At 43.3% G+C, this 14432-nt stretch overlaps 1 protein-coding gene across 1 annotated transcript; it reads left to right on the top strand.

Annotated features, from left to right (window-relative positions):
- Positions 1–2187: 2187 nt before the first annotated feature.
- S100Z (S100 calcium binding protein Z) lies at positions 2188–3657 on the top strand. Its single transcript, XM_066338456.1, has 2 exons — positions 2188–2342; positions 3499–3657. Exons 1-2 carry the CDS (start codon positions 2202–2204, stop codon positions 3655–3657), a joined length of 300 nt encoding a protein of 99 aa, XP_066194553.1. The 5' UTR covers positions 2188–2201.
- The last annotated feature ends 10775 nt before the right edge of the window (positions 3658–14432 follow it).

Here is a 14432-nt window from a genome sequence, read left to right as displayed (position 1 = left end):
TAGTGAGTACTCCTGGCCACAGGGATGGCAGCTGAAGGTGTGTGCCCTGCACACAGCACTGTGCATGCCCTCTAGCCAGAAGGGCCTGTCTATTTTGGAAGTGACACGTTACCCATGATCACTTCCCTTATCACTGGAATCCAGTATTTTTTTGTGTTCCATGCCCTCTTCTTCCCTCCCTTTTCCCCCAGAGGTCCACACAAGACCCCCAGGTTTGTGAAGACTTGTCACAACAGCACAGTCAAGAGAAACATGTCTGAAGGCACAGGAGGCAGGCAGGGGTGTGGGCTGAGCTATAGGGTAGTCAGAATTAGGAGTGCTTGGAGGAATTCAGAGCTAAAACCAATGCCCACCTCATCCTCTTTCCCTTTGGCTGGAATGAAACAGAGAAGGAGCTACAGCTCTGTGGCCTGTTCATCTGCACAGTTGTGCTCAGTGGACACGTGTGTGCAGCAGGTACAAGGCTTTATTGAGGGAAACTAAACCCTCAAGCAAACTTAAAAGCAGTTTTCTGTTTCATGTGTCTGTCATGAAAACTCTGGTTATTTGCTATTTTGGCCCTCTCGTGCTGTTTCCTGCATCCCTCAGCCATCACTCCCAGAGTCAACAAGTTCCTGGGGCTGGGGCAGATGTCACGTATTGCCCTTCTGAGGAAAGGTCATTAGTTCAGAGAGAGATGCTGTACTATAGTTTTTATGCAGAACTGTAAAAATGAAGCCAAGACTGTCATTCAGTGTACAGTGTAATTCCAGGCACACCTTCCACTGTAACTGATTCTCTGATTTCCTCCTGAGGACACGCTCACTACAGCAAGAATTTAATTCTGCACGAGAGAATGTTTTAGGTGTATGGAGATAACTGGCAATTAAAGTAGATGCCTCAAGAGGTAAGTGGCAAAGTCACCTACAAGCCTACCCCAAGTACCCAGGTACCTTTGATCTCTGGCTGCCAGCACTGAGGAAGTTGGGCTGTGGAAATGCTGAAAGACAGATTAGAAAGTGTTCTTTTAAAAATGGTGGATAGCTGTTTTATATCAATTTGGTGATTGTTAGCATTTTCTAACTTTGACCTTCAAGGCCTTGAATGGGCATATTTATAAAAGGCCAGATGATAAAAACTATCCCATGTGTTCCAAACGCAGCCTTTACTCTGCCTGGTGAATATTTTAGTGACCCAGTTACAGCAAGAGGCTTTTATTGAACAGAGCTGGCAAATGCAGAAGGAAACAGAAGACCCATCATCCCTGTGACAATTACACGTCTGTCTCTATTTGTGTAATCCACCCTCTCAGCCTGATAAACAAGAGCCTGTGGGTGGGTTTGGGAAGGAAAGTGACCATCACCTGCTCTGAATCTGGGTATTTCCTTGCACACACCTCCACTAGCCTGTAAAGCAGGTAAGTCTTAACCTCTGCATGATGATATTGTTCAGGACTCCAGTCCTACCTTGAAGTGCATTCTGGCTTTTTACTTTTTCTGCAGGGCTTATTCAACATCATCTTTCACTTACACTTGATTTTCTACTTTGGGTACTTTTTGAGTTCACTGCTTTGCAAGTAATTGCATTTCCATCTGTTTTCTGATGTTGCTTTCCTGTCTACTTTCTTACTGTATGCTCAGTGAAGTAATCCTTGAGCTCACACCTCTTTACTGCACGCAGGAATAAGGCTCAGCTCAAGCAAACATGACCAAATAAATCGACAGATGATACTTATCCTTATTATGGGTTGTCTTCCTCTGACCGCCTTTAAACTGGTGTGGAGCTTTCTTATAAATGCACTTTCACTTTTGCAGATAGAATTTGTCGAAGATATTTTCTTGAGAAAAATTTTAAATTAGCAGGTAGGAAAGTATGCCTTCATTTTTCCTGTGTCTTCAGGTATGGGTACAAAAGATTTCCTTTTGCAGCAGTATTATAAAATGGATATACTGTAGATAATTTTCTTAAATAAAAATCCTTTCTTTCCATTTACCTTTTTGAAGCAATTGCTTATGAGTTCAAGACTACTGGGGGTTTTTATTACAGTCTATGCTTGCTCACACAGCTAACAGGATGGATCAACTGAAAACCTCAATTTTCCCTGCTGGTAACAGTCTCTGTCTTTGTCTGCCTGTCCTTCCCTTCCCAGAGACTGGCCTTTGGTTTCCTCCTGTGCAATGTCAGTGATGTATCTTTGCCCTACAGCTCTCCTGCTCACTGCTATGACCACTCCACTGGAAGATGCAATGGACACCTTGATCAGGATTTTCCATCACTACTCTGGCAAAGAAGGAGACAGATACAAGCTCAGTAAAGGAGAACTCAAGGATCTTCTCACCAGTGAGCTGACTGACTTCCTTTCAGTAAGATGCAGCTTTTGAACCTCCTCAGTGACTGTATCCTGGGTGGGTTAAACAAGTGTTTGGGTAGGAATAGCACCTCCTTGTGCAAGGCCCATCCTGTCACAGCCTCTCAGATAAGAGTTCCCCTATGGAGCTGGCCAGGAGAATATGATATCAAATGTCCCATTTGAGAAATACATTTTCAGAGAGTGGTTCCCTCTCGTGTATCACTGGCAGCAGAGATGGGCACTGGTGCTCTGCAAACTCCACAGTGCTTTTGAGCAAGAGGGCTAGGCCAGCCTAGAAGCAGTAGAAAGATCCATACTGAATAAAGGTCGATTTTTTTTGTTTGGTTGTTTTTTTTTTAATAATCTGGCATAGATAATTCCATGGAAGAATTAAATGCAGCAACAGTTCTCCTGAGACAGGAAAGTAGCTTGTGCACACTGGCCACAGAGTGCTGCTGCTTGTGTGCCCTGCAGAGAGCTGCTAAGAACAACCTTTCAATGATAAGTTGCTGATTTGAATATCTCTTTGCATGTTTGTTATGTTCTGCATTACACATCAAAGATGCTTTTATGGAATCATAACCTTTAAAATAATGTTTTTATGTATCCTCTTAACTGTAAAAATTATTGAGGACCTTATAACCACCAGCAGGTTTTTATTTTATATTGTATCAATTTCCTTGAATTGGATTTTCTTTTGCTCTGGGCTATTGATTCATTATTTAGAGATTCACTATTCTTGCTCCCACTGAATAGAATGGTTGTTTGCCAACCAGAGATCTTCTGAATGTGATGAATGGATATATACTGTGACCATTTATAAGTATTCTGCTGGAAATCTAAGCACTGTGTGTCAAGGGATGATACAGAGAAATGCACTTTACAGATCCATCTTGACAAAAGGGATCCATGTTCAGTATCTCCTAAAATCTGTTTGATTCATTTCAGTGCCTATTTAGTACCTGTATGCCTTGTAAGGGCTGCACTGTCTTTAGTTTCTCATGTTGTAGTGACTGTAGTGACTGTAGTGACTGGATCACTGTTCAGGTTCATATTTTATGCAGCCTTTTATTTAACAACACCAGCCTTGGAATGTAGCAGTGGTGCCAGGCATCTCAGAATTGCACATTCAAGACCTGCACAGCTAAGTCACTTTTCTTTCTCTTTAGGGCCAGAAGGACCCATTCCTGGTGGATAAAATTATGAATGACCTGGACTCCAATAAGGATAATGAAGTGGATTTTAATGAATTTGTCATTCTGGTTGCTGCTTTGACTGTGGCATGTAATGATTTCTTTGAAGAACAGCTAAAGAAAGAGGAATTTTAAAAGTCCTCAGTGTAATCAATCTCCTGGCCACAAATGCAAGCAAAGCATGCCTAGTTAGGCAGCCCTCATTGGTGTTTAGCAAACCATCATTCCTCCAACTGTTACTGCTGTAAGACATTTATGGAGCTAATCAGCAGCTGGTGTAAGCTGGACCACAGCCAGCTTACCCTACTTGAGATGTGGCTTTTAATATTTCCAGGCTTTGCACTCCATGCATCTGTAGCATGCCTTCATCAGTTGCCCAGGTCAAGGGCTCAGGGTGACAGATCATTTGGCATGAGTTGAAACTTCTATTTCTTCAGTGTCAGTGGAAAGTAAAAGGCACAGGAATGTTACTTATATGTTTTCTGAACGGAAAAAAAATGGAATGAGACATAACACTTGCAATTTCAGTTTTCAGATATTTCATAATCTTATTTTGCAGCTTTCCAAAACCAGCAGATCCTTTTTAGCTCAGCTCTGCTTATTCTAAAACCTATTTTAGCTGCTGCTCCCCACACTCATATTTCAGATGTGGCCACAGCTGTCTCTTGCTGCTGGAGCAATACTGCTTGCCACTGTTGCAGGTTCATTTCCTCCATGTCTCCAGCTTCAATTTTGTTCTGTTGGCATTGCTGCATCCCAGTAGTCAACCTCCTCACTTGGCATAAATGAATTTATTCATATCATAAATTATTCAAATGCATAGAAGATTTAGTCAGCAAATTGCTGGGAGGGCTGGTGGAAGGACTGGGTCTTTGGGGGAAATGTGTAAATGCCTTCTGCTTTCACAACTCTGGCACAGCTAAAAGGAGGCCTTTTAGGACCATTTGTGAAGGATTTAATGATGGGATTCTAGGGTACAACTTTGTAATGTGAGTCATCTTATGGAGAAACGATTATTGCAGCTTACACTGATCCCCACCCTCTATGGAAGCAGGGCTTCCCTGGACCCCATGGCCAGGCAAAGAGAGAGTAGGGCAACCCCTTCCAGTTAAGAGTATTTACACATTCCTGTTTGAATTAAGAATACTTCTGAAGCCCTGCAAGTCCTCAGTGGCAGGATATTGTGGCTTTTTTTTCCTTCATGGAGAGCTCTCTTATTTCCTCACCTTTTTGTTGGTAACCTCAAACTATAATAAAGGTCATCTGAATTAAATGTTTTTCTATTTGTGTAAGAGGTTATTAAAAAAAACACTCCCCAATGAAGATGTGCCCAGCCAGGAAACACTGAGGGATGTTTCACTTGTGTCTCCTTCCCAGACCTCCAAATATCATTTAACGAAGCGTACATTTGTATGAAGTGAAATATGATTAAAAATATCTGATTTATTATAAGCAGGGGATTCTACAGAGTGCAATAAATGTAACAAAGGGCAGACATCATCCTAAGAAGGGGGCACCACCAAATGGTGTTATCCCAGAAGAAAAGCAAGCTTTGCAATGCTGACAGAGCATGCTTTAACCCTTCAGTGACAAAGCCATACAGGATTCACAAGATATCTTCTAGACTAACATGACAGAAAAAACAAAAGTAAAACTGGCAACAACTGGACAACTTTTTGTCCCCTTTAATGCCATGCACCTCAATACCACTGCATGTGTTGGGCCAGGATGGGAAAAGTATCAGCCGGGAAACATAAGACCATTTTTATGGTTTCTCATGGATCCCAGACTGCTGCTGGCCTCTAAGCCTTTTCCTGTCCTCCATGGGGGAGTGAAAGAAGAGCAGTCTGAAGCTTCAACTCCAAGTGAAAACCAGTTCCTCCTTTAAAAAATTTGAACAAAAAGCTTTCTGGAAAGAAGATTTCTAGAAAGAAGCTTTATGGAAAGAAGCTCCAGAAAGTTCATGAACCCTCTGCCCATCCCTGACAAACCCTTGTATCTGTAGCAGCCCATGTGCACAGCAGAATTATGCCAGGTCACAGTTGGCAGCAGCAATGTGCCCTGCAGCCAGACAGCAAGGGTCACTGCTGCCATGGACAGGGCCAGCCTCTCAGCTGAATTTACCAGAGACTGTGTGCATCCTAACTGCTCTGTGGAAGGGGCTTACTTGCAGATGAGATGTGGGTCAATCAGAGCAGAATGATGATTGATCTTTTTCAAGATCAATCCTTTTGATTGATCTCTTTTTCCAAGAATGTTCTATAAAAACGGATTTTTCCAACAAAGTTTTATAAATGATCCTTTTTTTCCAACAAAGTTTTATAAAGATTCATAAATCATGGGTTTTAGCTTATTTTGTTAGGTTTTTCTTGTTGTTTCAACTGCAGAGACAAGAGTAAAACTGTGTGCTTTGTCAGGAGAAACCTCTTTGCACAAAGACTGGAAACCAAGCAGAAAAGTAAGAAAATGCACAAAACACATTCAAAAGCTCAAACCCACAAAGCCTTCACATAATATGGGGCCCTGGAGTAGGACTGGCTTGGACTAACTATGGGCTGACCCACAGCACCAGTGTCCCTCTCTCACTCCTCTCCTGCCAGAGCCCACCAATGTTCATTAGCAGACATCACTTCTAAGGAAGATGAATGGAGATCATCTGAAAGCTTTGAATTGCCTCTGAGCCAGAGACGACTGTGAGCAATCCTCTGTTCTGTAAGCACCCCTCAGGAAGGAAAATGGCATTGAAACCACTTACACTGGCTGTGCAAAGTGGTGCATGCAAGGCCATCCTCACTCTGAACACAATGTCCTGCAGATGGGAACATTTTGGGTTTTCCTTCTCTCCTTCAAACTTGAAGGCAGGACTTTTTTTTCTCATTGTTTACTGACATTTTCCTGCTGACTTCAAGTCTTTCTGTAGTTCATGAATTTAGGAAGCACTTTGAGGTTTACATGCAGATCAAACTTGCTGTGTGGCTTTCTTTGGAGTGCCTCAGCTTAAGAAATGATGTCTAATCACAGACATTTTTCCACTTGTTTTATCAGGCTGTCTGAAAAACCTATAGAAAATTGAACAGCAAAACATGGCCTAATATTTTCAAGTTCTATCAAAGACCAATAAAAATACAACAATGCCAGACAAGATCTTTTCTACGCATTGTGAAATTGCTTTGCTTGACATCTAAAGAGCAGATTTGCAGAAGATAAATTCCATTATCTTGAAAGCTTCAGCCTCTGCCTTTTGCTTTTATTTCAGTTCACTTCAAGACTTGAAGTGCCAGTGCAACTGGCAACATAAAGCTTGATGCATTACCTGTTAGTAAATTTATAACTTCTTCAGATTCATTATCCAACTCCCAGTCCTGAAGAGCTGTGTGTGACACAGCAGCTATGCAGACAAGGAGTTTGCAATGGAGCTGTGCCTCCAGGCTGTGACTTACCAGCTGGGTCCAGCAGGAGGGCATCACCTTTCCCACCCTTCAGTGGAAGGATGGAAGTGCAATGGGACAATAATCCCAAGCAGTGTGGAAGGTGTCAAGTGCATTGAGGTAACAATCTTCCACATTGCTTTCTCCCTGTAAAGATGAGAGACAAAGCTACCTGGGGTTGTGGGAAGGGAAGGAGAAGTGATCCCAGGAGACGCCAGTAGAATAAGTGATGTTTCCAGTAGCCAGTAATGTTATTAATTGCCCTCCACCAATTGTAGCAGTGAAGGTCCACTCCAGGTCCCTCAGTCACCCAAGGCAGACCCCTTTTCCAGGCTCCATGCTACAGCATAAAGCAGGGAAAGGAGAGGAGAAAAACTCTCAGGGACAGCCCAGAGTCCATCATACTAGCTCCGCAGCACACATAAAAGATCCAGGTCCTCTCTGATCACAGCCTTGAAAAGGTTGGGTAAAAGGTCACACACAAAATTTGTATCTGAATCAGATTCATCTATATAAAGATTTTTGACTGGCAGGAAAATTTAGATAAAGATTTAGACTGTAATGTGACATCATGTGCATGTCTAATATGGGCTTTGATTGACAGGCCATCAATTATTGCACGTGTTTTTAGGGATAATTAAGTCTGTTGAAGAGCACTGTATTATTTGGGGAAAAAAGGGGTCACATTTTCAATTTTATCTTTCTTCTACCACATGATATGGCATGAGAGAGAATTTTAATTTAGAATATGGAAATCCGTTTTCAAAATGAATTCTGTCCACATCCTTTCCTCTGAGCTGGAGGATGGTGGGCTATAGGTCCCAGGCAGCCATCAAAGAGAGCACATGAATGAACTTCAGCAGAAATATTTTTTTAAAAAAAAGAAACACCAAAAAAATTTGTCATTTTTAAATACCAACTCTCAGCCACCTGCTATCAGTTGTGTATAAGGGGCAACTCCCAAGGAAGAGAACTGCAGCTGCATCCACTTATTTTGCCCTTGCAAGCAGATTCTCAGCTGATGTAAAATGACAGAGCCTATTGCACTCAGTGGCATAATTTTGCAGCAGCTGAGAACATGTGCTTGAGACTCTAAATTAGCCTTCAATGGAAAGTTGTGTTTCTGTAAGCTGGTTGGCTAAATAAGGACATGTCTGTAAAACTGCAAATATTGCAACAAGACAGCAAAGAGGAAGAGGGAAGCAGTTTCTCTCAGAGCCCAGGTCTTTGGGGGAAAATCAGTGGAAAATATTCCTGTTACACAGTTGCTTTAAATTCTAAGCTGCCCTCTCAGGTCCTGTCTGACTGCATGGGGTGCAGAGCAATTATCATAGTATAGCTTTGTATTTTCCATGTATTGCTTTGATTTTATATTCCCAGTGGTTGCATGGACTCAGAAAAATCTACAGAATAAAGCTATGGCAGGAAAAAAGATCTGTGTGTAGAACAAGATACAAAGAGCAGAAAAGTAACCCAACCATCTGGAGCACGACTCTAAAATTGTTTTTTCGGAGTTGAAAATTGGTGAGAAGTTGAGAATGCTGCAGAAAGATGTAAATTCCTCAGCTCTGGCAGGGGACATCAAGTGGCACCAGCAAACAGACCCCTGTGGCTAGGTGATGTGTCTGGATGAGACACAGGAATGGAGAGTTACATCCCACTGAACTATTGATGCCTTAGGCAGATGAAAGGAAAACTGGTTCTGCCCTTCCACTAACGACCTAATTCTACAGTTTTAGGACAAACCTCTCTCTCAGGGGAGGGTGTTTTTAAGGTAATTTTTGGTGCCCTAGGAGTAGTATTGCAAGAAGGAGAATAGTTTATGTTTGAAATGAAAAAGTCCATTACTGCACTTGAGCTAAAGGTGCTCTGTGACATTGCTAGCAAAGGTGAAGCTGCCTTTAGACTTCAGGAGGTGGAAAAATTGCTGAGCAGGTGATCTCAAGGTCCTTCAATGTATATGATTTTTACACTAACACAAGATATTCCTGTGCTTTCACCTGAAAGTGTTTGGAGCCTGACTGCTCAAATTGGCCCTGCAGGCTGCACAGTCCTGGGGATGACTGGTAAGGAATCACTTCCATGAAAAACAAAGGACTACAGAGAGGGAGCAGTTGAAAGGATAAATATACCATTATGCTGGGTATGCTGACATCTTTTATCTGACTCATACTGACTGCCTGAATTGTGTAACAGTTCACAGCTTTTCTGAAGCTGGGTCCATTACTGTGATGTCTAACACTACCAAAACTGTGTTGAACTACAGTTTTTTTTCCTGCATGAGAATGATTCTCCTCAGGGAGAGTCACTTCAGCTAAGAAAGAAACTTGTCCTTTTTGGATTAAAAAAAAAACCCAAAAAGTCTTAAAATGTCACTTATGGAAGTGGTGCTTTGTCAAAGATAAAGTTTGTACTTCTGGGATTAAACAAACTTCAAACATGATATATGGAAATACAGAGATTTCTCAACACATCTGAGACTATATTCTATGTAATTAACTGGCTCAGCATTGAAAACAAAGTGACAGATACTCTAGTGGCCCCAAGCTGAACAGGAAATTTGGGAGAGAAGGAACAGGGGCTGTTGCTTTGGGAAGGGTCAGTGGGAGAAAGTTGTAGCTGTGGAAAAGGAGATCTAGAACAGAATGTGACCTGGGCTATAAGGGTCACACTTCCAGGCACAGTCTGGATGCAGTAACTGTGCCATGTTTTGGAAAGGAGAATGTTCTTCTGCAAGGGCATTGCTCTGATCAGAGTAACTGCTGGACTGGCAAAAGCAAATATGATGGGATCAAAGAGGCTGCCTGGGGACCATGTTGACACCTGTGTGCAGCTCTGGTGTTGATGCCTTCCTGCAGCAACCCTTGAGGGTGGAGATTCTGTTTAGAGGATCTACAGAGGAGGAAAGTCCATGCTGAAATTAAACAGCTCAACAAACACCCAGTACCTCTCCTAACACCAGAACTTGTGTTTCCCTGTGCTTTTCCCAGTCACCCATTCTCATATCTCTTTTCTCCTTCCTGGGGAAATAAAACTTTTCTCCCACTTCTTGGCCCTGACTGCTTTGTGTAGATGCTGGTTGACTCACAGGCAGAGCTGGTAGTGATAACCGCCCTCAGGGTAATCTCAGTGTCTGAATATAATGTTTGCTTGATTATTTGTAACCTGCTAAACTGCGAGTTTCACAATCTTTTCTTTTAGCCAATGCCATAAATAGAGTTAATGCAACACTTATCATCGAGCCTGCATGATGCTGATAGGCCTCCAGTTCATAAATCACATTCATTTTTCATCCCTCTAAGCCATTTAATGTGACAAATCACACAATCTCTTGTGTCAAACTGCCCAGAGTTAACAAGCTACTCTTAATTCACCTTATGGGAAGTTCAGCTCTATTTAAAGCAAATTTAGACACACACAGAGAAGTAATAGAAGTGGTGTTACAGAGAGATGTGTGTTGAGGTTTGGAAGAGGCTAGTCATACCCAGCACAAAGCTGAGGCAGACAAGTAGCAACAGAATTCAGTGATGGAGATGCCCACTGATTACAGAGGGAGGAGTCTTGGGCTCAGGTTGGGTCATGGACTGTTGGGGCACCTGCCTGATATTGGAACAAACACAAGAGTAATGGATTAAAGCACAAAATGTGATCTCAGGCTTTGTGTTTCTGCTGCCGGAAATGCTCTCCTTCAGCTGTCATTGCAACTCTGATTGGGTTCTTGCAAAAAGGACATATCTCAAACCATTGACAGGGCCAATTTACTGACTCTAGCCATGCTGAATTCTATCTTTTCTATTGTACGTGCATAGTCCAGGTACTTAAAAACTGAGCCAGGAACAGGAGCTTCCTACGTGTTTGTCTTTGGCTCAGACAAGCAAAGTCTTATGCATGCCTGCATCAAGGACGTGGTTTCCCAATGGCATTAGGAAATGGGGTTCAGGACTGTGATTTGTGGTACAGTCCTTCCCTTTTCTTTTCTGTGGTGTTATCCCAAAGCAGGGACTGATTGTGATTTAGCAAAGATGGAACAAAAATTTAGCCTTCACTGCAGCATTTGTAGCACTATAGGGACACTGGATTTCTTTTTCACCTGAATCTGAGCTAACTGATTCCCTTGTTCAGAAACAATATACTGAACAATTCACAATTATTGAACATGTATAATAAACCAGAAGTGATGCGTAGAATCTGCTACTCTTCAAAGACACTGATATTGGTATGAGACCTGAAGCCACATGATAAAAAGGCAGGAATATACTGCATCTCCCAGGCACAGTGAAGGAAATGAAAAGCTCACCTCTGAATGAATTGTCAGAGTGGGAAAGAGCAGAAGGGAAATAGATGTAGCTCAGCACAATGTTTAGCAGCTGACACTATACAAAGTTTGGTGAGCATGTGTGAGCATGCACACTGTGCATGACCCCACATGGCATCTCTTCAGCCAGCACTGAGCAGCAGTGAGAAATCAGCATGAACAGCTGAGGACAGAGTGCCTGAGGCAGGACTGCTCCTCTCCACTGGGGCAGATGCACTGCAGTTTCACTGCTCAGTTCAAGAAACCACCAGTCACAGACAAGCAGAGGAGACCCCACGGGACATGCAGCAGCCAGGCTGATCCCTGTGGTGTGGAGCTTGCTTGGGATTGTGTCTGAACAGGAATTAACTCGTGTTTAAGACCCTGATGATAGAGAGATGTTTGGTCTGCTTGGCCCACTCAAGAAGTCAGTGTAAGAAGTCAGGCTGTAGCTGAGGAGTAAAAAGAGCTGTGTTAATGAGTTGGCAACCCACAGGACCCTTTCTGAACGCAGAAAGGGTTCATAACACCTGGACCCTCTTTGCTATGGGGAAAGATCCCTGAGGATTGTCAGTAGCTCAAGCACTTCTGGCTAAGGAATCACTACCAAGCACTTCATGTGTATTCTTTCTGTAACAACTACTTTTACTTTTTAGAAAGAAGCTGCACTTACTGTCTGTATTGTAGGACAGAGCATGATTTGATCACTGTGGGGGAGGGAAAATGGAGTTTGTTTCACTACTGTCTTTATTCAGCTTGAATTTCTCCACTTCTTACTATAGCTGGGATTTCGTCTTTTTCTGTAATAGTTGACAAGACACTTACAAGCTTCGAGCAAGAGTGGGGAAGGCAGATCCTCCAAAACACATTCCTGAAAAGCCCACCCATGAGCACTGCTTTAACAGCCCAAGGCTCTGGAAAGGCTGGCTGCTCAAACAACACCATCCTGAGCTGCAGCAGAGCAGAGTGAGTGATGCTCTGGCCTCAGCCTCAGCCCAGACTCTCACCATGGCTTTCCATCATTTCCTCCAGGCAAAGGGGATGCTCCCAGTCTAAGTTGTTACAGCTGTTAGCAGATCAAAGTGCCAATCAACTGGATTATTTTGTCTCTGGCAGTGTCACTGGGAATACATATTACTGTGTTAAACCATTCAATATTAACAAAAAAACTTTGTCCGTCAGAGTGTTATCATGACTCAACTCCATGAAAGAAAACTCATTCAACTCCTCATCCACCAAGGGTTTGTATCACATTGAAGGTGCTTTTCCCTTCTGAAATGCTGCAGGGGTGTTTTGAACCCAGTTCAAAGCAATTTTTCATTGCTTCGTTAGTCACATTCTCATCTCCTGAAAATCTCAGTTTCTGCCAGTGACTTTTAACAAGAGCAGTGCAGCAGCAGGCAGAGGGAGGGCAGAAGGGAAGGGGACCTGTGATACATTGAGCAGGCAGCAGAGCTGAGTGAGAAGATGACCTTACATCCTCTCGCACTGCCTGACAGCTGGGATTCAGGACTGGGAGATGAACTCCACTTTCCTCTTTGAGTGGTCCCTTTTGGGGATCTCACTGCTTGATTTCCACCTGAGCCAGCAGAGCTCCAGACAGCAGCAGCAGCTGCATCTCTTTGTGTGTGATTCCCTATTCTATCCCAAATACTTGTCTTCTCCAGGCATTAGAGCTGCACAAAGGAAAGCATATGAGACTGGGGGCTGAGGACAGCCCCGTGTTTGATGACACAGAGAGTTGTCACCTCAGGCACTGGGAGGCTTTGTGATGAGTCTGGTCAGGATATCATCGTGCTTCATCAGCCTCATGCTGAGCCCAGAGCTGAAAAGTGGGGGGGGAAAAACCATTTTTGCACCTCTGTTAAAATTAAGTTCCACATCAACAGCAAATGGTATCTGAGTTCAGCTCTTGCACCAACGTTACACAGAATATTTGTACACTCAAAACAAGGTGCTGCACAGGAATTTCAAAGTCACCATAGGCCCTGTGTGAGCAATAAATTACAGCAGATATGGAGGTGGCACCTATTATCCCTCCCATCACTTTTTTTTTTTTTTTTTTTTTTTTTTTTTTGAGAAAGACAGTTCCCCCACTTCATCTGCCAGGATGTCCACCAGACTGTGGGGCTTTCAGCTTTTCTGGGCACCTCCACCAGTGAATGTTGTGCTAAGCCCAGATCTCAGCTATCCAGAGGCAAGAGTTTAAACCATGGTGACACCACTGTTGGTATGTTTCATTCTGAGTAGATCACCTCACGTCTGGTTTAACAGGATCATAATGTTTTAGCTGCAGTGCCATGAATCCTCCACTAATTTTTAGAGCTGAATTCTGAAATCTGAAATCTTCAGTAACAAATTCAGGCACATTCAAACACGCTGTCCTTTGCTGAAGATCTTCAAGGACTCACAGCAAAGTAATGTCCCAGTCTGACCATTCAGGAGGCACTCAGGGAGTCACAGTCTCATCAGAAGAGACTTTGCCTGCTGGGACCCAAGTCCCTTCACAGGAGGCAGCTCCAGTGAGCTGATGGATGGGTCTCCACTCAACTCCCTACACATCACACACTCAGGCAGACCAGCTTTCCTCCCAGGTTCAAACCCAGGTTTCCTACAGCAGAGCCTCAGACCTCTGCCTCCTTTAGGTAATCTTATAATGGTGCAGCAACAGCAAAACTCGAGCTGATGCCTCCAGAGAGGGACCCTGAACAAAGGAACTCCTGGGCTTTTTTGCCCTCACAGTCTGTGTGTGTGAAGCTCTGTGATCTTCCAGCTGTGTCCTCGACTCTTGCTGTGTCTCCAAGTATCTGGTCACCTGCCACAGCTCCCTGAGCCTTCTGGAATTCTAGAGGCCAGCAGTTCACAGCCTCTTCCCCTGGGCTTGGGCTCCTGCCCCAAAGAGCTCATTCTGCAGCTCTCCCTGCAGCTGCACCAGATATTCCTCAACACTCAGCATCCGAGGTATAGGTTGGGACTGGCAGGGCAAACGGACACTGCAGCCAGATTTTGGGATTGGATTGCATTCTGCAAAATCCCTCTAAGGGAGGGATTGGAGGTGTCAAAATATAATTTTAACCTTATCAATCTCTTCAGAGAGTGAGCAAAAGAATAGCAAGTAAGGCTGGGCTTGTCTGCAGCCCCTTCTGATCCTTGTGTTCTCCAAGATACCTCTCACCTTCCTGATTTAT

Source organism: Sylvia atricapilla, chromosome Z (genome assembly GCF_009819655.1).
Source record: "Sylvia atricapilla isolate bSylAtr1 chromosome Z, bSylAtr1.pri, whole genome shotgun sequence".
Lineage (NCBI taxonomy): Eukaryota > Metazoa > Chordata > Aves > Passeriformes > Sylviidae > Sylvia > Sylvia atricapilla.
Note: the sequence above shows the minus strand (reverse complement) of the source record. Positions and strands in the feature narration are given on the sequence as shown.